General features: G+C 35.5%; 1 protein-coding gene across 2 annotated transcripts; it reads left to right on the forward strand.

Moving 5' to 3' along the window:
* The first annotated feature begins 154 nt into the window (after positions 1 to 154).
* LOC117316524 (E3 ubiquitin-protein ligase RNF19A-like) lies at positions 155 to 27669 on the forward strand. Of its 2 annotated transcripts, none has more exons than XM_033871150.1 (11): positions 155 to 289; positions 10547 to 10934; positions 12086 to 12301; positions 12530 to 12723; positions 13339 to 13483; positions 15196 to 15358; positions 15845 to 15953; positions 16386 to 16541; positions 17284 to 17524; positions 17953 to 18120; positions 21962 to 27669. In XM_033871150.1, the coding sequence occupies exons 2-11, from the start codon at positions 10585 to 10587 to the stop codon at positions 22716 to 22718; spliced, it is 2499 nt and encodes an 832-aa protein (XP_033727041.1). In that variant the 5' UTR covers positions 155 to 289; positions 10547 to 10584; the 3' UTR covers positions 22719 to 27669. The 2 variants fall into 2 exon arrangements, with proteins under 2 accessions (XP_033727041.1, XP_033727042.1); XM_033871151.1 differs by having other exon boundaries at positions 13342 to 13483.
* The last annotated feature ends 297 nt before the right edge of the window (positions 27670 to 27966 follow it).

The following is a 27966-nucleotide window of genomic DNA, read 5'->3' on the forward strand; positions in this document are numbered from 1 at the left end:
TGAAATCAGTATCCATTCAAAAATATTACTTTTATGTTGAAAAATAGAAATTTTATTGATCTTTTTGTAATGGGAACATCATATCAATTTTATAATTTGTTAAGATAACATTTTCGAAATCCGACTTACAACCATACGTCATTTCCGCCTGGGTGGTGTCCATCTTGGAATGAGATCAAAACATGATGATGGATTGAAACAAAAGACTTCAGAGTGTGATTTGGGACGATGAAGTCAGATAATTTATCAAAACAAACCAGAAGAAAAGTTTCGTCAGGACTGTTAAAATGTAAGAAGTATTTATATGATTTACACTGGGAACTGGCTAGTTATTGTTAGTTTGTCATCTGGATCTGTTGACAGATCGCGGGTACAGTAAAATATGCATTTGGTTTGCTTCATTCTCAATCTGTCTGGACGATCGTGTCAATTATTTCTGGACTTGATCTCTAGAAAATCGTCCGTCATCAACCTGATCCGACGCTAAATTTCATTTTTTACGTATATGGTCATGGAAGTTTATGACATTTGAGGGAGTGTAGAATATTTAAACATGAGGTGTTTTTTTCGGTATTGATATTATATTAATATAATTGCAATGTATTCTACAGTATAGACTGCAGTAGTTATATGATGTAACACAGTTTATACTCTAGAACCCTATTCTTGAGGTGCTTAACGGAAAGGGGCTGTAGCCGTAACAGTTGTTATAAGCATATAATTTAGTTGAAAGACGATGTGATTAGACAACACTTTCATCTTTTAGTTACCTTGTTGTAAATTAATATAATGCACCATTAAAAACATAATGCATATATATACTGTTTAAGCGATTTAGGCTGTTTTAATTTAGAGCTGTCATCATTTCAAACAATATTGATGTGTTGTCAATTCTTATCTTCCGATATGATATTGTTTTTTTCAGTTATTTTACAGGATATCTCCGTCTTTCTACTTTTGTTCCTTCTTGCTAGTCAAGAGGAGCCATGCATTTTGCCTACAACTATATATATTATGTAATACACAATTTAACAATCACTCTCGGGATTTCTAAAAAATAATCCTTTTCATTTAATTTTATGTCAATTGGCTTTTTTTCCTGCTGTAAACACTGATTCAATCTTGCAAATTAAACAAAGGTCAACAATAAATGAATTTTAACATAATAACATAACAAAAAACGGAAAGGTATGATTTTGTAAATTCCATATTTTGGTTCTATTTTAAGCATTACTATTCCCCTTTAGTCAGGTCTCAAAAATATTTTACCGGGTATAAGCTTAAGCCTATGCTCTGGAATAAGCACCCCCCCCCCCCCCCCCCTATTTTCACTTCTCTTTTTCTGCATAGGCTCATGTTCGGGAATAAGCCCACCCCAACTTTTGAATTATAATCCACAATGGAAAAAAAATAAAATGAAAAATGACATGTAGTGAAAATAGTTGATTAATCTAGATCTAAATTCTATTTTCTTTGAACACTTTTTTTATGAAAAAAACCCTGATCTTTTTAATTACATCTGTACTGAAAAAAAATGATTTGTTTTTTTTTCGGATAAAAACGATCTTTTTAGATTATCATTGATATTTTGTTCTGGATAAATAACAAACATTTTAAACTTGAACATATTTCATATTTTGAACATTTATTTTTTGTTGCAAAGTCCAATGGTTCGAATATTATACATATAGACAATGTAGATTTCAAAATGAGGCTACGACGAGAAACGTACACAACGGACAACCAATTGACACAGTAAAATTCCTATTTGATTTCTCGAGTGTATTTCTTTTAATCCAGCTCAAATTTATACGCAAACAAGCCGAAGTGATTTATTCAAGACTTATTAAGAAATTATTTGTTTGCAATAAGTTGATGTACAGCATTGATAACCAGTACTTTATCAATTCACGTTACAGAAGCAAATTTGTGTCTTTGCCACATTATGTGTGTAGACATATATATGGAAGCCATGATTAATATTGTTTGTTGATTGCTATATCCAAGCTATTTGTTTTCGAAGCAGGGTGTCACAATTCTTGTCTAAGGCTCAACCGATATCATGATGTGACAATATATATATAATGCTCCATTAATTTATGCCCATGAATACTCAATACCAGAAAAAGTGGAAAAGGATGTTGGTGTCATATTTGTTTATTATTAATGAAAATTTATATAATGCTTGAGTATATACATATGTTGTGATCAATTAAGTCTCCTCTACCCACCTCTATTTATAGAATCGGTTATCAGTGGATACAATATATTGTTGGGTGCCAAGATCATTTCTCTTCTTTCATAAGATGAAATTCCTGATTTATGAATACCTGTGATATGTGATTGTCCAATTTGTCCCTTATATGATGTCTCTACTCGTATACAGAGACTACAAACTATGTAGTATACATGTATGTTCATGTATATTATATAAATTTAGCCTATAAAATGTTTTGTCCGATCGCGATTATATAATTATCAACTGGTCTCAGTGTTCCAGCATTTTCTTGAATTTAGAATATGAAATCAGAATGAGTAAACGAATTAGGGCTGATCATATTCGCCAGTTTCGATCAAAGCATTTGTTCCTTAATTTGCTCTCGTAAACGAAATGTAATCACAGACATGGCTGTCACATGACCCACGGTTAATGCAGAGTTAGCATTTCAGATATGAAAATAAGACAATATAAACTAAAATTTTGCAATTTTTGCTACCATTATTCACATGAGCAGATATTTTTATGTGACCTTTATTTATTTATGAAAAATAAACATTGTGTATGGAAATCCGTCAATCCAACAAGGAATTTGCGACATCTGCGTTTACAGTTAATCATTGGTGCCCCGCCAAACTTCATCAAATAAAATCAACCGAAAACTAATTTTTATCATTGGAAAATCACTGGAAAATTTTTAAATGATCTCATCATTTACTTAAAAGTTGCTTGGTTTACACCACAAGGATTTCGTGTCATCATGTGATGAAAATTTCAAAGATTTATGGATTGATCACCAATGCACCAAACACATGCTCATGGGATAACATCACAAGCGTGCAGCTCTTTTCAGTCTTGTCAACAGTTGTTTACTTAAGTAAAACAACATTTACATCCATTATCATTTCTTTGTCCATCTTCAAAAAGCCTTCGTGATTATGATTTAATTGGATTACCAACTGATCCTATTGACTCATCACGGTTAAATGAATGTATTAAAATAAACACGGCTCAATCCCCAACTGACCGACCACTACCCCGGGCAGTGTCCATCAGTACCGTACATAAAGGTCTACAGGTACGGGGACTAGTGTTACAGTATATAAGTGGCCAATTATATTATTTCGTGACTGACTGTATATTGCATGGCTTCATCAAATCGGATCTGACCTAGCTGGGACACTGGGTTTAATTTGTTCATGCAGTGTAATCAGTTATAATTGATATATGCCTGTATAGTTGTAATTTTAATTAGTTATATTAATTATAGAACTAAACAGTACTACGTATACTATCATGTTATAAGAAATGATATTAAAGTGAAATCTACTATCACCATATTTATCCAACAGTCATGATCAGTAATTAAACTTGCCTATAATATATGATATGTATACTGCAAATGTACTTTCCAAATATTTTTGTTTTCTTGTTATAGAATCCTATAAAAGCAAAACCCAATATATACGGTAAACCTCTGATTAGTTCGAACACACGGATAGTTCGAACACACCTTTTTTTCTAGAAAAACATTATTTTTTAGCTAGTTCGCACTCTGATTGTTTATAACTGACAGTATTTCGGATAGTTCGAACTTGTCAAATGAAGAACTTACAGTAAGATTTTTTCCGGGAAAACTCCATTGAAAGCTCGCGACGACCCGGCCCCGACGACTGGTCCAGAAAAATGCCGCCAAGACTTAAATTTGATCAACAGGCACGTTTAGGTTATTAGATTGTATGTGTGATCATTAGAATGCGTCTGTGATCTCTTAATTATTGCCAATCAAGGTATTACCTGAAAACCTGCGACCTCACGCTAGGTATAGCAGGCCACGCGAGGTGTCGCTTGCGGTAAAGTTGAAAGGATCGGCCGCCCGGTTGCGCTGAGTGACGTGATAAGCATTCATATCCAGTCAAAACAATCCACAGGTGTCCCAATTAGTGATGGATAATTTTGCAGGTATCAAATATGTTTGGTAGATAATACGACTGGGCATATTTAAAAGCAGACATGTTGATGTTCTGATCTAATTTTATCAACATATATCGCCTATTTTTACAGTAGTGCTTTCGTAAACGCAACAGGTTATGTAGACTATGCTTTCGATGTATTAAAGAGACCATTTATTACAATAATATAGCGATAGTTTCTGATTCGGATAAAAAAATATAACCATGCGGAGATTATACTGTACTGAAATGTGTACTGTACTGTTTTGGGGCCTAAAGCTGTGCATTGCCCGAGCGGCTTTGCGCAATAATCATCATAAGTATCACGAAATGAAGAACATTTAATGATCAATTAATATTGAATTAAATAAAACACTATCATTTTACTTATTTATAAATGTGCCATTGTTCAGACCGCGGTTGTTAGGTATCAGATTTACAATGGATGTGTTTGTGTCTCTGCCGAGATTTTCGCCGATATCGGCTCGGAGAGTTCGAACTTGCGCTTATTTTCTGAAGCATAATTTCGAATAATTTGAACAGGTTCGTCAAAATATTTATTTAATTTTATTCTAACAAACCGGAGGTTTACTGTATATACAGTGATTTTCTTACCCTAATTATACAGGGGCCTGTACCTTTTCCATTGGGAAAATATAGCCATATCTTTTTAATTTCGGCAAAAATGTACTTTCTTCCAAGCTCAAAAATAATCATCAAGACAATGGTTTAATATCATTTTGAATAAGCATAATATAGCTCTATGATCAATCAATTATAGCATTGGCTTGTGAAAACATTATGTGAGATGTTATATGATCAACATTTCTTCATATTTATTAACAAACAAGGGAAAATATGAACAAAAAATTGGGAAAATACAGCAAATTTTCTTTAGGGGAAGGGGCCTGTATTCGGCCCCAAATCCATGCCAAAAAAATCACTGATATAGTTCATGATTGGCCCCTAAAATGGGCTTAATTAACATGAACAGGATTCATACACAATTTAGTACAAAACAACTCGGAATGGAAAACTTGATAATTAAATGTTATAAACATCCAAGTTATTCATAGAAATATGTATCTGTCTGACACTTGTATATATATATAGATGAAGATGTTGACGCATATACGCATATACTGTGTTTTTCTCGGTCACAATGAGTTCATTTACAGTATAGCTATATAGCTTAAGCTTTGATTCATGACACAAGTAGGTCATGATCATTGATTAGTCAAGGCGGGATGGTGAACCAGTCATGTATGAGCTGTATTTATATATACAATGGGGTGGTTATATTAAGATAATATTGTGTCGGTCCTAGATACTGTTATACATTACATCAGAAAGTTCACATAATCTATTCGTTATACATATCTTTTATTATTTTAACCCACTTTTTTATCATAGTGATCTAAATATGCAATATGAATCTTTTAAAAATGTCTCCTTTTTTATCTGTATTTAAACTCAAATAAAATCAATTAGGTAATAGTATTTTGTTTGGCCCTAAATGACATGGGCCGTAAAACCTAAACAAACAAAATGTCTTAGATACTGTCGTAGATCATATACCAATTTCATTTCAAATTTCTTTGACATTTATAATTTTGAATATAATAGGAATTACTTTATTTCCACATATTTGGTTTCAGAATTATTTTGTTTTCTCTGAACATGATTGCCCTGAGAATAGGAAAAACATTATACCTTATGCCCTGCTATCAGTGTTTTATTTCAGGTGACCATTTGACGATGGTGGGCTATTCCAATCGCCCTTTGTTGGAAGTCCTCTATAAACAATCTTTGTTATCACTATTTCTTGAGAAGTATAAGAGGAATCTTTCTCAAACTTCACCTGTTGGTTCCTCTTGGTCCTTATAGCTAGTTGTGACCATATATATATATGCATTGAATTTTGAGTCTAATCACGAAAACAAGATGGACAACGAACAGCCATCTTGGACTTTGGCAGTTTAATTTGTTATTTCATTTCATTTCAACAAATTTTATTGTTTAAAAAAACAATAGGATTGAACATCAGGCTTAAGCCTATTTTAAGTTCTCTCTGTATTATAATAATATTAACAAAATAAAAACATCCGGTATTAATAGCATACAATGTAGAGTAATATATAGTATTACACACACACACGCACACACATGTACACTCGCACATGTTATACATGTATATGTACAGGGGAAAGAAATTAAATTTCTCTATGTATATATACAGTGGGTTTTCCATTACTGTTATGATTAGAATGTTGTTATCACTGTTTCTTACAAAGTTTTGGCAGGATATGTTTCACAAACTTGATATACATACCTGGTAGGTTTGCCTTTGTCCCAAGTTGTACACATTAAATATTGAATCTGATAGAGAAAATAGTCATCTTGAATTTTGATAGCTGAAGTTTATTGTCACTTTAATGTCACTTTAATTTCTTCAGTATATGTATATACGTATATATACGTACTGGAAGGTTATTGCTCAATTTTACTGTATAGATCCTTGGTTCTAACATGTGCCTCTGCAATTTTGAGACTAGTTAGAAAAACAAATTTCAGACTGATGGCATCTTAAATTTTAGCAGTTGTGGTGTTTGTTCTTAAATATATAAGAGAAATCAATCTTGAGGGCAAAAGAAGGACTCAAATCTATTTCTTGATGTACATATGTGTAAAGGAAAGGATACCAGTTGTGGTAAAAAGCAATGACTTGTATAGCTAGGAGGTGGCATATCTTGGAATTTGACTGTAGAAGTTTGTTATTCCTTTTCTTGAGAAAAACTTGAGGGACTTTTGAATTTCTCAAACTTGCATTGTTTCGTAGGATTTCTTTGATACCTTTTTTGTGCATGATTAATTATTTTTATGCTGCCATGAAATGGGGAGGGGTGGCATAAAGTGTTACCCATGTACATGTCCAATAGTCCATTCTGTGTTGTCCTGTCGTTTCCCCTCCACTCAGTCTCTTGGTGCAATGTAACTAGCTTATCTCAGGAACTGCTGATGTGATCCTCATGATCACCAAACTGTGGGGTGTCAAGTTGCAGCGTGGGGCTTATGTCTTACAGACATGTGCATTTTCTAGTTTTCAGAAAGTTCTTGATGATCTTTCTCAGATTTCTTATATAGGTTTCTCCATCTGTTTTCAAATGATCTAATAAAGACCAGTCTTAGGTATCCAAAAACAAAAACAAAAATGCAGGTACCAAGTGCAAGATCCTCTAGCCTTAAGGATCTGTTGTTTTCTGCAAATCTATGAACATTCACATTTATTGAATGCTATAACTTGAGTGTGGCATTATATGCAGACTTGCAAATATGAATGCTGCTGATCAGACTTAGTAAAACTATCCATTATATGTTATATATATATTAATTATTAACACAAATATCTTTAAAAATATATATATGAAGCACATATATCCAATTTTTGTACATCTACTTTTGTATGACCATTTTCGTGGCATTTATATATCACCGCCTATATATATCCGTGTATATATACATGATTTTGGGGAAGTATATATTGATTTGTTATCAGTTATCACAGAGGAGCAGTCTCATTAATGCCTGAACATGACAATTAGGAAAAAGTACTTAATGCGGTACATATATAACAATGTTTGCCAGTCAGATATAGGCAATATTTTTGCTGGTCTCTACCACAAACCCGTGGCCTAAAATATATACAAATATGATGTGTGCATTTAGAAGGAAGCATTGTTTCTAAGGAGGATATTTATAGAAAAATGAGAATAACCATACCATGAGTCGTAGGATTGAAAATTCCTCAAAACTTACAAATCGATATACCATGATGATGTGTTATATAATTAATGCAGATCTTTGGCACATGTAAGTAACAGTTTCATATATCTGCATATCTATAATATAAATGTACTATTTACATGAAGGTAGCTGTTTCTACGTATATCCTTTTATTATTTAAGTGTAATTTTTACAGTATATTATATATAGAAACAATAAAAAATCCAGGAAGACATTAAATACTGATAAATATATATACAAATATACATTGTTCATTGTTAATATATTGTTATATACCTCGTTATTTCATTTTTACAGTATATTTATGAAACAATATAATATCCAAGAAGATCCAATTGATAAATATAGATTGATCCTTGCCATTGTTGATAAATTGTTATATGGTTTTATGATTTTAAGAGTTAATATATATTTACAAAACAAACATCCAAGAAGATTGATTTATAGATTTATAAAAAAAAGAAAGAAATGTACACTGTCATGATATATAGAGCAAGGGTACGTAATTTCGCACAGTACATACATTCGCACACCTGACAATTTTTTTTTCCGTTTTTCCTCTAAGTGGTCGATGACTGTGCTTTTTTGTTTAAATATGTTGACTAATGTCAAACTTGAGTAGAAATTTTGCCATTTAAAATACCTCTTTTCAGATTAAGTTCGTTTTGAAAACAACTGATACAACTCTCTTCCCATAAAATGGATACCAGATGATTAAATATTTTATTTAAAATAATCCCAGTTGTTGATTGGGATGTGAATTTGCAAATATTTGGAAAGATATCATTTGATCAGATTATAATCAAAACTGAATACAAACACTAAAGTATAACTAATAACAGTGTTGACCTGCAGTGTTGTCCATTTTCTCATCTTTAAATCATTGTCACATGACAAAAGAATAACATGTATGATATTTAATATAAAGATTCTAATCAAAAGTACGTTTCTTAAGTTTTAGTTTTCATGCATTTGATAAAATTTTAGTCAGATTGAACTTAAATTTAAAACAAATTTCCGACTGTTCGCTTATGATACCTTGCATTTGTTAATATAGGAGGAGTAGGGGCTAATATTTTTTATCCATAAATACTTATACTGTCCATGAGCAGGGGCCAGGCCTGTGATAAAACTAGCGAAATTCCCCCTTTTAGGAGAATATGAATTATTTTATACCTTGACAATATATCTTGATAAGAGTATATATAATAAATGTTTTATTTATAGAAATGCACCTAGAAACACTATGTACATGTATATGATAGGTAGATTGTGTTCTATGTGTATATGATAAGTAGATATAGTCCAGATCCACAGGTAGTTATATATGACAACCTATACTGGTAAATGTATATATATAGTACTTATAATGTAGATGTCTTTTTTATACACTTATCTTGGTCTGTAATGATGTGTGCTTTGATGTATTGTGTATTGACATTTATATTTCTATATATGCCATGATTTATGGGGACTACCTTAAGCTAGTATATATACTGATCAAGACTACCAGGTGTAAATCGGTGTTGATATATCTGAAGAACATCTGAATGTGAAGTATAATACATTAGTGATTAGCTCAAATTCTATTCGTAATTTTGTTTACCTTTCAAATTTTAAGATTTGCTGTGACTTGTATGACCGTTATAGTGTTATATAATATATATATATCATTGACAGGATTAATCTAGAAAACTATAACACCCAGGATGTAGACGGTGTGCTGTATAACTTACCAGGTGTCAAACTGACAGTATTAACCTAGAAAATTATTACATCCAGGATGTAGAATTGTGTTCTGTAAATATTAATCGATTACCTGGTGTAAAATTGCCGTGGATTAACCCAAAAAACTATTACAACCAGGATCGATGTAGCTTGTAATTATAAGATATTGACAAGGATCCCTGATTACATATTCAAGTTGCATGCCCATTGCCTGTTGTACATGTCAACAATCCTTGTTATCACTATTTCTTAAAAAGTACTTATACTGGAAGGATATTTCTCAAACTTCCCCTTGGTCTCTAGCTGTGCCCACTCAATTTTGAGTTTGATCGGGGGGGAAAAATGGCTGACAGGCAGCCATCTTGGATTTTGACATTCAATGGTGGGTGCCATTAGATCCCTCTGGGATCGCGTTCTGTAATTTGTAAATATGTTCAGTTGTAGCATTGCGTTGTAATTTGTTGATTAATTGAGCAATATTAATTCTTGATCACAGTTCTGATATTACTCTGTATGATATATATACAAATGTTTATATTGTATGTATTCCAGTGAGTGGAATTTGCCCATGTTTTCCAGCTACATAATTATGATGTGATTAATACCAAAATCATTATCATAGAAGGTTGTGTATAGATTACAGTACTCGTGCATGTACAGTAACAATCATAGTACAAAAGTGTTACACTGATTTCTCTAGCTTGTATGATATATACTGGTAACTGATAAAGGTTATGTACTGTTCCTACTGTGAGCAATCAAGCCACCGTGATTAGCGACTTGAAGTATTTCAAGTCCTGTACGACATGTTAATTAACTTAAGTTTTTATGTTGTGTGTTTCAGAGATGTAGCTGACCTGTAAAGAGACCAACCATTCCAAAATGAAGAAGAGGGACTCGGAAGTTGTGTCTGTCTCTTCAGCAAACTCCAAGGGATCCGAGCGTCGAAGAAATGGCACAAGATTTTCTCTACGGAGAATTTTCTACCCAACCGGAAGCAGACGGTCTAGATCCAGAGTGAGCCTTGATTCCGATTCTGGTCGTTCTGAGATGAGTCTAAGTGTACCATCAGACCGAGATAGTATCACACAACATTCCATCACATCCGGTGCACAGACCCAGGTAGTCAGTTGTAAGCCTACAGTCAACGGAGGGTCGGTTCGAGAATGTCCGCTCTGTCTTACCGAACGACAAGTGGAGGATTTCCCAGAAATCATGACATGTCACCATAGGTAAATAGGGATTGTGTTGAATTTTGAATATTATGATTTTATAACACTGAATATGTGATATTGTACTTGGATGTATATATGTGAAAATAAAACAAAAAAGTAGGAAGTAGAGATTAATCACCCGCATTCCGACCCCCTTGCAGTAAAACTTGGAGTGTACATGTTTATATAATCTACTGCACTGAAATAGATTTACAAGTTTGTCAGGATAATGAACAGGTACCCTATTGTATTAAGTTGTCCTTCTGTTCATCCTTTGTTATGACAAAACCTTTAATAAAATATAAGATCTTTCTAAAATTTCTGAGGTTCTGTACTTGTTAGATTTTGGCGATCATCGGTCAATGTTACAGGGTCAGAGGCTGCTTGCATTGCCTGAGGCCGCTTGCTTGTATTGCCTGAGGCCGCTTGCATTGCCACTTGCATTGCCACTTGCATTGACCGCTTTTAAAATAGAAAAAAACTGTATGCGAAATATAAATCTGATTTCAGTTTGGTATCATGCACACACTAGTATCATAACATGAAAAATGTATTACATTACTAGTGTTGTGGTTTGTATAGTATCAGTATATTATAAGCAGTGATTTGATGTAATGCTTGGGTAGACTTCCTGTCTCTAAAATATCAAAATTATAAATAGATTTTGGGTCTCTAGGTTGTGGTTTTAGATTTCAAAGTTGCTAACTAGGAAGAGATGATCTAGTGTTAGAATTAGCTGGACGATTCTTAACAAAAAAACTTAAATAGGGGCTGAATGATGGCCAGTCTAAACAGTTAACACTGTGGTTAGGTTTAGAGTAGGATAATACATGTATTCTGATCATGATGTGTCATTACCCTATTCTATCAAAAAATAAGATATTAGCGTATTTCATTGAGTTTTCATCAACTTTAACTTGTGGAAAATCTATTATTTTTTCATTGTGGATGGTATTGCAATAAAAAAATTCTCCATAGTCTTTATTTTTTCGTGATTGTGAATGGAATTGCAGTTAGAAAAAATATCTTTAAATAAAAGAATATAAAGCTTAGTGGGTATAAGTCTGCAGGATACAGCTCTAAAGCGACATAAAGTCTGCCTCAATTAATTACACTGTGATAAATGTAAGTGTTGGACCTCATCATCCATTCCACGTTGATCCTTGTAGGTCCTGCATCACTTGTCTACAGACATACCTGAAGATTGAGATCACAGAAAGCCGTATAAACATATCATGTCCAGAGTGTACAGAAAAATTTCATCCCAATGACATTCGACTGATCCTGCAGAATGATTCACTCATGGGAAAATACGAGGACTTCATGGTCCGTCGAGTGCTTGTGTCGGACCCTGATGCTAGGTGGTGTCCAGCACCTGACTGTGGGTGAGTTTTACTTGCATCTTTATTGCAGGTTCTAATCGGCATCTTGTTTATAGAGAAGAGATGAGTATTTTTATCAAAAGCTGCTTGAACTAGCTATCCATTCAACCAATATTTTGTAAAATCTCCCATGGCCACCAGTTTGAAAACTTATTGAGAACACTGATATTAAAGTGACATAGTCCTATTTAAATCTAAAAAAATTCTAGAGGAATGCTACCTTTGTTTCAGTTATGCTGTGATAGCGACAGGTTGTGCCGGCTGTCCCAAGCTGAGATGTGAGCGCCCCGGCTGTGACACTAACTTCTGTTACCACTGTAAACAACACTGGCATCCCAACAAAACTTGTGATGCTGCACGTGCTGAACGCTCCCCCAACATGCGATCAGCCTCACTCAGCTATAGTCACGATAATGATTCTCAGAGTGAGGAAACTCTTCATTTACATCTCTGTAGCCACAATGATCATTTGTCTGGTTATGTCTTTGATGATGGTCTTGATTAAGATCTTCCTTATGAAGTCTGATCAAACAAAGTTTCAGTATCTGTTAAGATACCTAGAAGTTGTGTTTGTATCATGTTGCAACGTCTCTGTCCTCAGCATTATTTTTCAATTCATTAAAAACTTATGCTTCATATGACATATATGTTACCATATGTTTTGGGACTTGTTAGTATCAAGTCATTGTTTTCTTGTTAATTATAATAGATTTCTAATGAAATGTCATTCAAATTAAATCACATCTTGATTTTGTAAAGCATTTCTATTATCAAGTGGAATAAGTTAAAGAAACTGCATAAAAAGACCTATCTGTCCATCACTAGATGACGGCCATGGAATGTTTCTTGGACCATCAAGGTCACTTCCGTGTCAACATTCCAAGCGAGTCATGAAATGATGGAACACAATGTCTGAATGAATATAGTATTTCGTAACCTAAGTTGAATCGTGAAGCTGAAGTTGAAAACACCTTGGTGTGTTTAAGACAATGATTGATTTATCTTGTTTCTTTTCACTTGTATTGCGGTTTTTCCTGCAGAAGATGATATCAAGCCATGTCCTAGATGTGGTGCATTCATCATGAAGATGAATGACGGATCATGTAACCACATGGCCTGTCCTGTTTGTGGTGCTGAGTTCTGTTGGCTGTGTATGAAGGAAATCTCGGACCTACATTACCTAAGGTTAGTCAAGTGTTATCAGACCTAAATTACCTAGGGTTAGCCAAGTGTTGTCAGACCGACATTACCTAAGATTAGTCAAGTGTTGTCAGACCTACATTACCTAAGGTTAGTCCAGTGGTCTCAGACCTACATTACCTAAGGTTAGTCAAGTGGTCTCAGACCTACATTATCTAAGGTTAGTCAAGTGGTCTCAGACCTACATTACCTAAGGTTAGTCAAGTGTTGTCAGACCTACATTACCTAAGGTTAGTCAAGTGTTGTCAGACCTAAATTACCTAAGGTTAGTCAAGTGTTGTCAGACCTACAATATCTAAGGTTAGTCAAGTGTTGTCAGACCTACATTACCTAGGGTTAGTCAAGTGGTCTCAGAACCTTAATTACCTAAGATTAGTCAAGTGTTGTCAGACCTACATTACCTAAGATTAGTCAAGTGGTCTCGGACCTACATAACCTAAGATTAGTCAAGTGGTCTCAGAACCTTAATTACCTAGGGTTAGTCAAGTGGTCTCAGACCTACATTACCTAAGGTTAGTCAAGTGTTGTCAGACCTTACATTACCTAAGGTTAGTCAAGTGTTGTCAGACCTACATTACCTAAGGTTAGTCAAGTGTTGTAAGACCTACATTACCTAAGGTTAGTCAAGTGTTGTCAGACCTAAATTATCTAAGGTTAGTCAAGTGTTGTCAGACCTACATTACCTAAGGTTAGTCAAGTGTTGTCAGACCTACATTACCTAAGGTTAGTCAAGTGTTGTCAGACCTACATTACCTAAGGTTAGTCAAGTGTTGTCAGACCTAAATTATCTAAGGTTAGTCAAGTGTTGTCAGACCTACATTACCTAAGGTTAGTCAAGTGTTGTCAGACCTACATTACCTAAGGTTAGTCAAGTGTTGTCAGACCTAAATTATCTAAGGTTAGTCAAGTGTTGTCAGACCTACATTATTTAAGGTTAGTCAAGTGTTGTCAGACCAAAATTACCTAAGGTTAGTCAAGTGTTGTCAGACCTACATTATCTAAGGTTAGTCAAGTGTTGTCAGACCTACATTATCTAAGGTTAGTCAAGTGTTTTCAGACCTACATTATTTAAGGTTAGTCAAGTGTTGTCAGACCTACATTATTTAAGGTTAGTCAAGTGTTGTCAGACCAAAATTACCTAAGGACAGTCAAGTGTTGTCAGACCTAAATTTCCTAAGGTTAGTCAAGTGGTCTCAGACCTACATTATTTAAGGTTAGTCAAGTGTTGTCAGACCTAAATTTCCTAAGGTTAGTCTAGAGTTGTCAGACCTACATTATCTAGGGTTAGTCAAGTGGTCTCAGAACCTACATTATCTAAGGTAAGTCAGACCTACATTATCTAGGGTTAGTGAAGTGGTATCAGAACCTAAATTACCTAAGGTTAGTCAAGTGTTGTCAGACCTACATTAGTTAGGTTTCATCATACCGACTACAGTCAATGTTCTGTCAGCTTTAGTTAGTTACTGGTTTACCACCTACATGACTACGCCCATTGCTAGGTTTCATCATACCGACTATAGTCAGTGTTCTGTCGGCTTTAGTTAGTTACTGGTTTACCACCTACATGACTACGCCCATTGCTAGGTTTTATCATACCGACTATAGTCAGTGTTCATATCGGCATTAAAAATGACGCTGTATAAATATGTATATTATCATTACTCGGTCATGTCTTAATAACCTTTTGTTTTACACAGTCCATCAGGATGTACATTTTGGGGGAAGAAGCCCTGGAGTCGTAAGAAGAAGATTCTGTGGCAGTTGGGTACACTAGTAGGGGCTCCCGTTGGGATAACGTTGATTGCTGGGATAGCGGTTCCTGCAATGGTTATTGGGCTGCCTGTCTGGGTGGGCAGGAAGGTAAGAATGTTTAAAACTATACAATAAGAATTTTGTCAGAATATCTCCCAGGAATCAAACAAATGTCTTTCAGGACAAAATTTCTGACCTGTGTATTTTGGTCACTGACCAACGAGAAAAAACAAAATGACCAGCAAAAGTTAAGAAGAAGTGTGCACACCACAATGCTGGTTATACATTGTTGATAAGAAACAGCGTCAAGAATCATCTTCCATAGGGTCAATGAAATACCTGTGTTTCTTCTGCCTGAATGACCCAACATTTTGGTGCCTATCATGAAGTGTTTTGGTAGATTCCTTCTCTACATAATTTTTATGAAAAAAAATAATTTACTATGGAAATAGAAGAACTTCTGAAGAAAATATTACAGAAATAAAAAGATTTTTTGACTCAACTCACCTATTTTGTTCTGGTAATGGTCTGAGGAAACATAGGTTTTGTAGGTCAATAAACAATACACTACTAATTGTTGCTTCTCAATTACAGCTGCATTCCAAATACGAGCACAGCTCCCGTCACAAGCGTAATATGGCAATAACAGGTGGTGTGACGGCCTCCATACTTGTATCCCCAGTCATAGCGGGACTGGCTGTTGGTATGCTATATTTTAAAGTGGATCCTCTGTAGCAGTTTGTAAACCGGTTGTTAAGATTTCAAAAAGTTCTGGAACTTAGTTTTAATGTGTTTCATATCCTGAATTATGTCACTAGAGCCGCCAGAAAAATGTATATCCTGAATTATGTCACTAGAGCCGCCAGAAAAAAATTCAAGTTATTTGATTAAGTCGTTGTGAAAAAAGTCATTCTTAAGTCATAACTGAAGTTCATTAACTTCAAGCAATATACTGTGTGCATTAAGCAAAATACTGTAATTTTGAATTTTGGAATTGTTGTATAATATGTTATCTTACAGTATATTTTGTACTGTTCTGTATCACAATGAATTACAAAGGCTCAGACTATTATGAACAGTTCTGTATAACAATGAATTACAAAGTCTAGGACATCATGACTTGTCTTACCTCAAGGTATTGGCGTGCCTATCCTCCTGGCCTATGTATATGGCGTCGTACCTATCTCGCTGTGTCGCAGTGGAGGCTGTGGAGTAACCACTACAAACAAAGGGGGCGTCCGCTTCGATTTTGATGAAAATGAAACCGCAGGACAGCCTAGTGTTTATGCAGGTAAAGGACCATTAATGTTGGAGTTCCATCAGTCCTAGAAGACTTTAAGTTATATGTGGAATGTTAACTGTCTTGGGTCAGTTTAAGATCAAGACATTTTTAAAACAGTCTTTACAAACATGTAGATAAAATATTGCTATTTTATGAATTGATTAACGAAATATATATTTTATTTGTTGAAATAACTAATGCTCGGAAATTGGCTGGTTTATGCCGGGTTGTTTACACAGAATGGTGGACTCAGATTTTACTTTCATTTTCTAGGGTGTTGTTGAAAAGAAAAAATCCAAAATATCTACAATTCAATGGAATTTATTGTCCAAAATATAACAAGAATATGTTGTACTTTCTGTCATTCTACCAAACAATTTTACTGTAGATATTTAAGGAATGAAATTTATTTTTGCAACATTCATGAGGTCATAACAACATTGGCTTCTGGAGACATTCCATGCTGATATTATAACGTCACCCTGTTGTAAATCATTTTGTCAAAGCGGGCAGTGTCAACCATGTGCTTGGAAAAGTGTCGTGGGAAAAGGACCAACCCAGCAGCTACTTTTGGTAGCGACCCCTGAAATTTGAATGAGTACAGATCAGAGAGTAAAAGGCCAATTAATATTTAGTGAACAAATAAAAAATATTCTTTCAATAAATTTATTTCAATCTACTCAAGCTCGATTATATTATGGAAAGGTGAACTATGTGTCTTATTTTACATATCTGTTGCATATTTATACAGGTGATAATCAGAGTGTGGGTACTGGACACAATGTAGCCAACCCCAGCATAGCACCTAGCATTGGTGAGGCTTCTGTTGGTATGACAGGCAGCCTAAGCGCCAGTGGAAGCCACATGGAGCGTGTAGGTGTGATTAGAGATGAAAGCGACAGGGACTCCGCCAGTAACCGCGCCCTCGCAGGGTCTAGTCTCAACGGCAGTCTTTGTGGTGGATCATATGTTGTAGGCTGTTTTCAGAACAAGTAAGTTAACCTGCATAGAGTCGATGACAATGCATGCATCAGATCTTTTTCGTTGGAACATCACAGTTTAAACTTAAGATAAAAGGAAAATCGATGTGTCTGAATAATTTTGTGAATACTAAAGAACTTTCAGTGTTGCTATCTACAACAACATTAAGAAGTATTAAGATCTCTGAAAGTGCAAGTGCTTCATACTGAAAATGGCATCTAGTTTTTAAGGTGTGCGAATAAATTCATGACAAAAATAAGATATTTTGAATACTTTGGTCCAATTTTTGGCGTGAAATTTAACATGTGATATCAATCCATGTTTGGCTCATTTAATCTGATATTTAATGAGATATTTTGGGAAAATATTCATGTGTTTTTGGACTTTAACATTGTGGTTGACAAGACAATGTATTTATGTAACTTGCTTTCTGTCACAGGTTAGAAGTCCAAGCCGATATGGTTTCCATGAACAACACCCCTTTAACAAAAAGAAATAGCTTCAGCAGTGAGTCTGCCAACCTTAGTATCGGAGAGAAGTCCACCACCATCTCTTTCAGTGATGATGCCAGCACTAAGGCTTTGGCTGGCTCTATAGCTGGGTACAGGTATTAAACACGATCTTAGTTCACAACATTCCACATCTTATTAGAGAATTAGACAATATAAAGGTCGACTGAAATAAAATGACTTTAACAAAGACTGTCTAGACTAGAGGACATGTTACATTTCTTTTAAAGCCCCATTCCGGGAAAGTTTGTTTAATATTTATTATTTTCTACAGAAAACATCCCTAACAAAGGAAAAAATTAATAGAAAATTAAAATTCGTCGTATTTATGGAGTTATTAACAGAATTCCATCGAAACGCTAAAATTTCTAGTGGTGAATGAGATATGGTAATTTCATATGTTAATGAGATAAAGCGCCACCTACCGGAGACCTATTATCGAGAAGCAATATGGCGTCCAAAACAAAAACGCCAAAGCTCGTTCGAAAAAAAAACCTAAGTGACTCTGAAAAAAACGCAGGAAACAGCGGTATGCAACGGAGCATAAGCTAATAACACTTGGAAAGGAGCATACCCGTTGGAGAGCTCACCAAGATATAATTGAAACAAACATAGGGGAAATGTTTCCATTGATCAGAAGCGCGACATGTATCTAGTGCTGGCGATACTATTTATTTATTAGCTCACTTGGACCGAAGGTCCGGTGAGCTTATGTCATGGCGCGGCGTCCGGCGTCCGTCGTCCGTCAACCGTCAACATTTGCTTCAAATCGCTACTAGTCAAAAAGTTCTTATTGGATTTTGACCCAATTTAGTAAGAAACAATCTTGGGGGAAGGGGAACAGATTTTGCATAAATGGTGCCTCTGACCCCCAAGGGGCCTGAGGGGCGGGGCCCAATAGGGGAAATTGAGGCAATTCCTTTAAATCGCTACTAGTCATAAAGTTATGAATGGATTTAAATCCAATTTGGTCAGAAACATCCTTTGGGGAAGGGGAACAGATTTTGCATAAATGGTTACTCTGACCCCCAAGGGGCTAAAGGGGTGGGGCCTAATGGGGAAATAGAGGTAATTCCTTTATATCGCTACTAGTCATAAAGTTATGAATGGATTTAAATCCAATTTGGTCAGAAACATTCTTGGGGGAAGGGGAACAGATTTTGCATAAATGGTGACTCTGACCCCCAAGGGGCCAAAGGGGCGGGGCCTAATGAGGAAATAGAGGTAATTCCTTCAAATCGCTACTAGTCATAAAGTTATGAATGGATTTCAATCCAATTTAATCAGAAACATTCTTGAGGGAAGGGGAACAGATTTTGCATAAATGGTGACTCTGACCCCGAGGGGCCAAAGGGGCGGCGCCCCATATGGGAAATAGAGGTAATTCCTTTAAATAGCTACTAGTCATACATTTATGAATGGATTTGAACCCAATTTAGTAAGAAACAATCTTGGGGGAAGGGGAACAGATTTTGCAAAAATGGTGGCTCTGACCCCAAAGGGGCGGGGCCCAATAGGGGAAATAGAGGTAATTCCTTTAAATCACTACTAGTCATAAAGTTATGAATGGATTTGAACCAAATTTGGTCAGAAAGATCCTTGGGGGAAGTGGAACAGATTTTGCATAAATGGCGACTCTGACCCCCGAGGGGCCAAAGGGGCGGGCCCAATACAGGAAATAGAGGTAATTTCTTTAAATCGCTTCTAGTTATTAATGGATTTGAACCCAATTTGGTCAGAGATATCTTTGGGGGAAGGGGAACAGATTTTGCATAAATGGTGGCTCTGACCCCCGAGGGGCCAAAGGGGCGGGGCCAAATATGGGAAATAGAGGTAATTCCTCTAAATCGCTACTAGTCATCAAGTTATGAATGGATTTGAACCCAATTTGGTCAGAAACATCCTTGGGGGAAGGGGAACAGATTTTGCATTAATGGTGATTCTGACCCCCGAGGGGCCAAAGGGGCAGGGCCAAATATGGAAAATAGAGGTAATTCCTCTAAATCTCTACTAGTCATAAAGTTATGAATGGATTTCAACCCAATTTGGTCAGAAACATCCTTGGGGGAAGGGGAAGAGATTTTGCATAAATGGTGGCTCTGACCCCCCGAGGGGCCAAAGGGGCGGGGCCAAATATGGGAAATAGAGGATATTCCTCTAAATCACTACTAGTCATAAAGTTATGAATGGATTTGAACCCAATTTGGTCAGAAACATCCTTGGGGGAAGGGGAACAGATTTTGCATAAATGGTAGCTCTGACCCCAAAGGGGCGGGGCCCAATAGGGGAAATAGAGGTAATTCCTTTAAATTGCTACTAGTCATAAAGTTATGAATGGATTTGAACCCAATTTGATCATAAACATCCTTGGGGGAAGGGGAACAGATTTTGCATAAACGGTGACTCTGACCCTAAAGGGGCCAAAAGGGCGGGGCCCAGTGGGCGAAGTAGAGGTAATTCCTTTGAATCGCTACTAGTCATAAAGTTACGAATGGATTTGAACCCAATTTGGTCAGAAACATCCTTCGGGGAAGGGGAACAGATTTTGCATAAATGGTGGCTCTGACCCTAAAGGGGCCAAAAGGGCGGGGCCCAGTGGGGGAAATAGAGGTAATTCCTTTGAATCGCTACTAGTCATCAAGTTATGAATGGATTTGAACTCAATTTGGTCAGAAACAGGGGAACAGATTTTGCATAAATGGTGACTCTGACCCCCGAATGGCCAAAGGGGCGGGGCCCAATAGGTGAAATAGAGGTAATTCCTTTAAATCGCTACTAGTCATAAAGTGATGAATGCATGTTCTATAAACAATTCTTGAGGTCTTTCAGACCTTAGAGAATTTGGACTTCATTAATCTTTAAAGCAGTTCGGATTCCCACACTATAACCATATATAGCATTGTTAGAGTTTTACAAATAAAACAAATTGAATATGAACATTATTTCGACATTTGGTCTAATCCAACCAGGTGAGCGATACAGGCCCCATGGGCCTCTTGTTTGTGATTGCTTCAGTGTGTTAAGTTTCCGGGTTTATAATGAAAATCAGTCTTGATCTGGCCAGGGGTATTAATTAGAGATTAGAACAAAACAAAAAAGTGAAAATACATCACAACCTTGATATTCTGCCATTTTCTGTCCAATGTGATTTTGGCTGTACAATGAGTTTGTTGGCACAACTATTAATTTTTTTTGCAGTTTTAACAGTTGACTATGATTGTCTGCTGATCATCAATGGCCTCTTGCCTAATAATTAGATCACCTGAGACAAAGTCTCAGTTGACCTATAGCGATCACCTTTTGTCTAGCGTCCCCCATCATCTGTCATGCGTCGTAAACAATTTACATTTTCAACTTCTTCTCAATAACCAACAGGCCTAGAGACCTGATGTTATGTTTGTAGCATGCTGGGATGAAGGGCTACCAAGTTTGTTCAAATGGATGACCTTGACCTTCAATCACATCAGGATTGAATGTTTGTTGCTGGGTTAATGGCCAAGTGAACAGCCAGGGCGATTTTTAGGCAGGGGCTCCTTGTAGTAGTTGGTGACTACCTCACTGAACAACAAACGGGAGGTCCAACACATGCTATCCAGAGTAATTAGGGCAAAGTGTCTTGCCCAAGGACACAACCATGACAGCACAGACTGGCCTGTTTCTCAGCATCCCGAGAAATACAAACCACCATAGTTAGGGAGCATCAAATCACACACCTCAGATCTTCACCTGAAATTATGTGGCTGGTGCTCTAACTGACTGAGTTACCACGGCCTCTTTAAGCTGGTTTATGAGAGCAGAGGAATTGATTGCAGTGAGTTCTTAATAGGTAACAGTAAAAAATGGAAACAGAAGTAGCTATTTACATCTAAAATGTTGTTTAAAATGCTTTTCAGGCTAGACTTATTACATATTGATTGGAACTATTTTCCATCATTTCAGGGACAAAGACAGTGCCTCTATAACTACAACATCACCATACGAAGTGCAGGTAGATGTGGTGTCGCAGTCCTCCAGGGGACGAAACAACAGTGGGGGGAGTGCTAGTCTTAGTGCTATTTCCTCGGAAAATAGGAACAGAAACACTTCTGGTCAGAGTTCTCCAACCTCCGGATGTAGTACAAACATGTGTGTAGGAAGCGAGGAGACGAAAAACAACTCATTCAAGTGTCGCAAGTGTAAACGATTTAATGGAAACCATTGCGACAAAGTCACAGATCAGTGTGGTGTACATTTTGCAGAGAAAGTCAGTCTTCAAAATTTCCAGACTGACGACATCGTGTCGCCTACATTGAGTGAGGAATTTGTGAAGTATAATAGTAAAGACAGTACTAGAGATGTGGTACAGACAAAACTATCGGATCCTTTCATCGAAAACTCTGCCGCTTTAGCAGACACTACTAGTGAAGATACTCTGCCAGAGGTAGAAAGTGATCGACCTTCATCAGCGAAGAAATTGATCTCGGCTCCCAATAGGAAGTCAATGTCAACCTCAGCACTGATGAGTGAATGCTGGAGTGCCAGTGATGGGAGTCTTTGTAAAAGTCAGAGTCAGGAGGACTATATGTTCACCAAAATGCCGCTTATGGACGGGGCTCGTCTTCGACGTCTTAGTTGTGAACTAGCACGTGAAAATGGACGTATTTCACCACCATCAGATCTTAAGGATTGTAATTCTGAATCTGTTCCTTTAAAATGAAGGTTTTGATTTGATGAAGAAAGTGCTTCATCGTTTCGTTTTGTCAGGATTATTAAATGAATTTGTCGAAACCTTAATGAAATTATGATTTTGACAACAAATTTTATTATGTCACTGTACAATGCTATTGTGGTGAGTGTCTATCAGCATTGGCATATTTGACCAATCATGGCTCATTTAACAACCTTTCATGTTAAATACTAAGTTGTCATCAGTTTTATTGTGCAAATTCCATTCTTTCATGAAGTCGGTGAGAATCACATATTGGAGTGATCTGAAGAATGACATTTAAAAACTTTAGACAGAAACCGAACATGTGGTCTGTGAAAAATGACATCTGTGATTTTGATTCAAAGAACTAAAAAAATGTTGTTGCTCTGATCAAATAAAAGTAACAGATCTAGATGTATCGCCATATTATCAGCATTGTACAGTATTTCTGTTTTATGTATTTTGTTTAATGGTTTCTTCATCAGATGAAGTGTACACGGTAACTATTTATTATATTTTCTGTCTGTTGTATGTTGTATAAATGAGAAGATTTTGTCCGTCATGTAAACAAAGCTAACGATATACTTTCTGAGCTTTTCTTTGGTTCAACTTGAAATCTGGGCCCTTTTCGTTTGTGCGGTCCAAACGGTTAGACCTCTTGGACTGGTGTTGTTCGTTTATGAAATAAAGACCGACCTGGTGATTTTATATTGTTTTCAGACGAGTCTTGACAAAGACTTCCAAGGCCTGTATTAGCATTTACAGGTCCGTCAAGATATATGTTTGAAATATTAGATTTTAAAACTGACTAACCGCTGGTTTCATCACAATTCATCCATATATCTTTTTTTCTTGGAAATTTCCTGTCTCAGTATATTACCCTTGCTCTTGTTGTGAGGTCACAAAAATGTTTAGCAAACCAATTGTGTTTTTTCCCCTTTGAATTGGTAAAGTAATTCTCATATCATACATATTTATTTTAAAACTGCTATGATATACTTCATTACCACAGGTAAAACAACCACTTATTTTTGGTTATATGTAAATGCTAATCTATTGTGAGTAACACAGTCAACAGTTTTAGTTTCTTGTGTGCTAAAGCCATTGAGAGAATGTTAAACTGACTGCAGTTTTAGCTTGTGTGCTAAATCTTTTGTGAAAAGTTAAACTGACTGCAGTTTTAGTTTCTTGTGCTAAATCTACTGAGAGAACATAAAACTGACTGCAGTTTTAGCTTGTGTGCTAAATCTATTGGGAGAATGTTAAACGGACTGCAGTTTTAGCTTGTGTGCTAAATCTATTGAGAGAGCGTTAAACTGACTGCAGTTTTAGTTTGTTTGCTAAATCTAATGGGAGAATGTTAAACTGACTGCAGTTTTAGCTTGTGTGCTAAATCTATTGAGAGAACGTTAAACTGACTGCAGTTTTAGTTTGTTTGCTAAATCTAATGGGAGAATGTTAAACTGACTGCAGTTTTAGCTTGTGTGCTAAATCTACAGAGAGAATGCACGTTAAACTGACTGCAATTTTAGCTTGTGTGCTAGATCTATTGGGAGAATGTTAAACTGACTACAGTTTTAGCTTGTGTGCTAATAAATCTATTGGGAGAATGTTAAACGGACTGCAGTTTTAGCTTGTGTGCTAAATCTATTGGGAAAACATTAAACAGACTGCAGTTTAAGCTTGTGTGATAAAATCTTTTTTGAGAAAATGAAACTGCCAGCGGTTTTAGGTTCTTGTGTGTTAAATCTATTGTGATCATGAGAAAGTCATCAGATTGTTTATCTTATGATATGGTCTGAAATTGTTCTTTGTTTTCTAGTATGTGGTCAGCCAGTCCTCAAACAATTCTAATAACTGTTATTTCTCAAGAGATACTGCATGGATATTTCATGTATAGCTTCCCCTGGGTCCTTAGTTGTTTTATTTTCAATTTTTAGACTGATTTGGAAAGAAAGACCGCCACCTATCTCCCATTTCAGTGTCTGTATTTAAATTGTTTACGCAAATCTCCCAGAAACACTGGATATATCATTCCCAAATTGTGTTTGTAGATTTCTTTTCTTATTTAATTAAAATTGTGTATGTATAGTTTTGGAACCAAGATGGCCCACAGACTGCCATATATATTGTACTGGAATGAACCTTTGTCAGTTTTGACAGAGATTCAGCTCATGGTAGATCATACTTGTACAGTTCGGTTTACAGATAATGTATAAGTATGGAACCTTGTTATACCAGACTATTTGGCATGGTCACACTCAATTTATCTTACTTACTGCTGTTGGAGCCTAATGAGTCAAATTTGAAATTTCCCTAAACTTTTTTTTCCAGATTAACTTAATGATGTGTGAAAGAAGTATTTTGCTTATATCAATTCCTAGGGTAAGTTATTAGCTGAAAAATGTCTCCAGGCTATCACAAATACATTAATATGCTCCTTCTCTCAGATGTAAAATCTAATAAAGGCTTTGATGATCAGCAATTACTTGGACCTCAGAATACAGGTTATTTCACTTGTAGGCAGTCAATGTGCACGTGTTTCTCTTAGTGCTAATTTGCATATGCCCATGTATGGTATTGCAACTGCCTACCAGGCTGGCTGGTGTGTACATTTGCTTTGTGAAAGAAAGCAAAAAGAAAAGAAAAAAAATACCATTTCAGCCCATCAAAGAAAAAATGTAATGCTCCTGTGTGCTTTCTTTCTCTTACATTTTTGACATATTTGGTTACATTTTAATTTACTACAAGAATGTGTTAGCAGAAGAGTTCCATTCCTGACCGTTGGTGTACCTAGATACTCTGTGTAATGGACATATATAGTGCTGTCTCCTGCAGTGCTCTTGTTTTTTTTTTGTTTTTTTTTTACCATTTTAATGGTGACATTATACATTAACTACAGATATCTGCTATAATATATATCTAAAATTTGATTGGCTATACAACATAGTCCTGTCATTTGATTGGTTGCTCTTGTGTACATCTGTTGTGTGATTGACTACGCCATTGTACATATGTTGTCTGATTGGTTGCTTTAATATGCATAAATGTTGTTTGATTGGCTAAATCATGTGCAATTGTATTTGGACATTGTGTATTTTGATAATAGTCAAGATGACCAGGGTAACATTATGTTCTCTCTGTTGTAAACTTCAAAACTTGTAATGAAGTCATTTGTGCTATTTTTAATGTCTTTAAATATACCATGCTTGTAATTTGATAGAAGTTGAATGATGTTATACTACTTTTAGATTTTGTGTACACAAATATTTAATACAGAGACCAGGGTAAAGTCACTGTATTTTAGAAATTGTGTTCTTCATCCAGTTTAAACTGAACATTTCTTTTCTTTAACATCTGTTCTCAGAAATGTCATATTGTAGATCAACTATATTTCCGATGATAGCCAATTAGTCTCTGCATTTCAGTTAAAATTCTCCAAGAATTACTGTATAGCATGAACTATTTAATTTGTTCGTGAGAAGTCTTTAATAACCAATTGAACCATTGGTCTTGTATTTTTGTGTTTCCTTCCCAACCATGAAAACAGTGAATACAATAACACTACACAATAATATCATTGTTGACTTGAGTCGAAAAGTCAAAACAACAGTTACAGTAAATCTCCAGTAAAATTTGTGGACACAAAATTAGAAATCTTGTCCTATCACATGTATAGCAATCATGGTTAAGGTATTGTTCACTTCAAGAACAAATCATTTTGTGTTTTTCGTAGATATGACCCTAAACAATAGTTTGGTTTGGTTATTATTGTAGAAACAACAAATAGAAGGGTTGAAATGATGGGGCACTTAACATAACCAAAAGTTTTGAGAAAGCAGGTCCCTTTGCGAACACATCCCAGTATGTCAAGGTCATTTAAGCATTGAACGGCTTTCAGTTGGCATTCATATTGACTATGAATGCCAACTGAAAGCCGTTCAATGCTTATATTTACCATCTGCGATTTTTTATTTGTCGTGCGATTTTTTTTTGAAATTTTCAGATTCAAATTTCAGTTGGCAGTTCATAAGCTGGTGAACTCGCAACTGAATTGGTAGGGTTATATAGTGCCATACAATGGTAAATATACCCATATGGATCTTGGCTACAACATATTGTATATCCTTGAAATATGTTACAGAAAATGTGGGAAATGTCAAGATTTTTTTTTCTTCTAAAACATAGAAATTGCAAAAAAAATTAAAAAAAAATTACACCCAGTACATTTCAATGATTTTCAGAGAAAGTTCATCTTTCAAAAATAACCTGATATACCGTATTTTGGATAAGTTCTGCGGGATCGTCAGTTTCTGATGAAGAGCAGTCTACATAAGGCAGGTTCCCTAATATTTTCAGAGAAATATCTTTGATCAAATTTGAAATGGAGATAACGTCATGTATGTAATCTTTTACAATGTATACATGTACATCAGATATAAAAACAACAAGTAGGTCAACTATAACGTCTTCGATAAGTTTACATGTACTCATATTGAGGTAGGTTGTAGCATTTAGCTATACTGTCGTCGTGTTTTGTTCAGTTCTATGAAGATAATCTTTTTAATCCAATTTGGTTTTACTTGAAATATATTTGATCTACAGTATAAAATAAACAGGATTATTTCCCTTTGTTATCATTTTTATCCATGATGCTTTTGATGAGGAAGCTGATCTATATTTAGGTTGCTTCATTTATTGTATGTGCTATTCCGGTCGAATCTTCATCCTGCCCCAGGACTCCAGATTTTGTTTATAAGCACCACCCATGAATTTAATTAGGAATTCACACAGAAAAGGCTGTGAAGTCAACCATGAAATAAGTCCTGAGGCTTGATGAACATTTTACTGTGACTTTGATATTTCTTAATGCTATTAATGTGAGAAGTTCTATGTCTGTGATATTGAAAACATTGTCAAGATTTATACATAAAGTATTGTTAGCTTTATCTATATACAATATTGAGTTTTGTTATTTTTTTCATAAAATTATATACTTATATCTTCATGTTACTGATTTAACCTCAGTATAAACAGAAGTTATGATGAATAAAAAGACCCTAGCCATTTTCACATGTGAAAAAAAAAGTGTTTCAGCCAGTAGGGCAAGTGGAAAAATAAGACTGCTTTTAACCTGTTGACGTATGAAAGAAGACTTAACTTTATGACCAGTGAAAAAATGACACTTTTAGCCAATTGACCATTAAAAACAAAGAAGACTTTTAGCCATTTGACAAGTGATAAAAAAAAAAGACTT

This window comes from Pecten maximus, chromosome 18 (assembly GCF_902652985.1).
Source record: "Pecten maximus chromosome 18, xPecMax1.1, whole genome shotgun sequence".
NCBI lineage: Eukaryota > Metazoa > Mollusca > Bivalvia > Pectinida > Pectinidae > Pecten > Pecten maximus.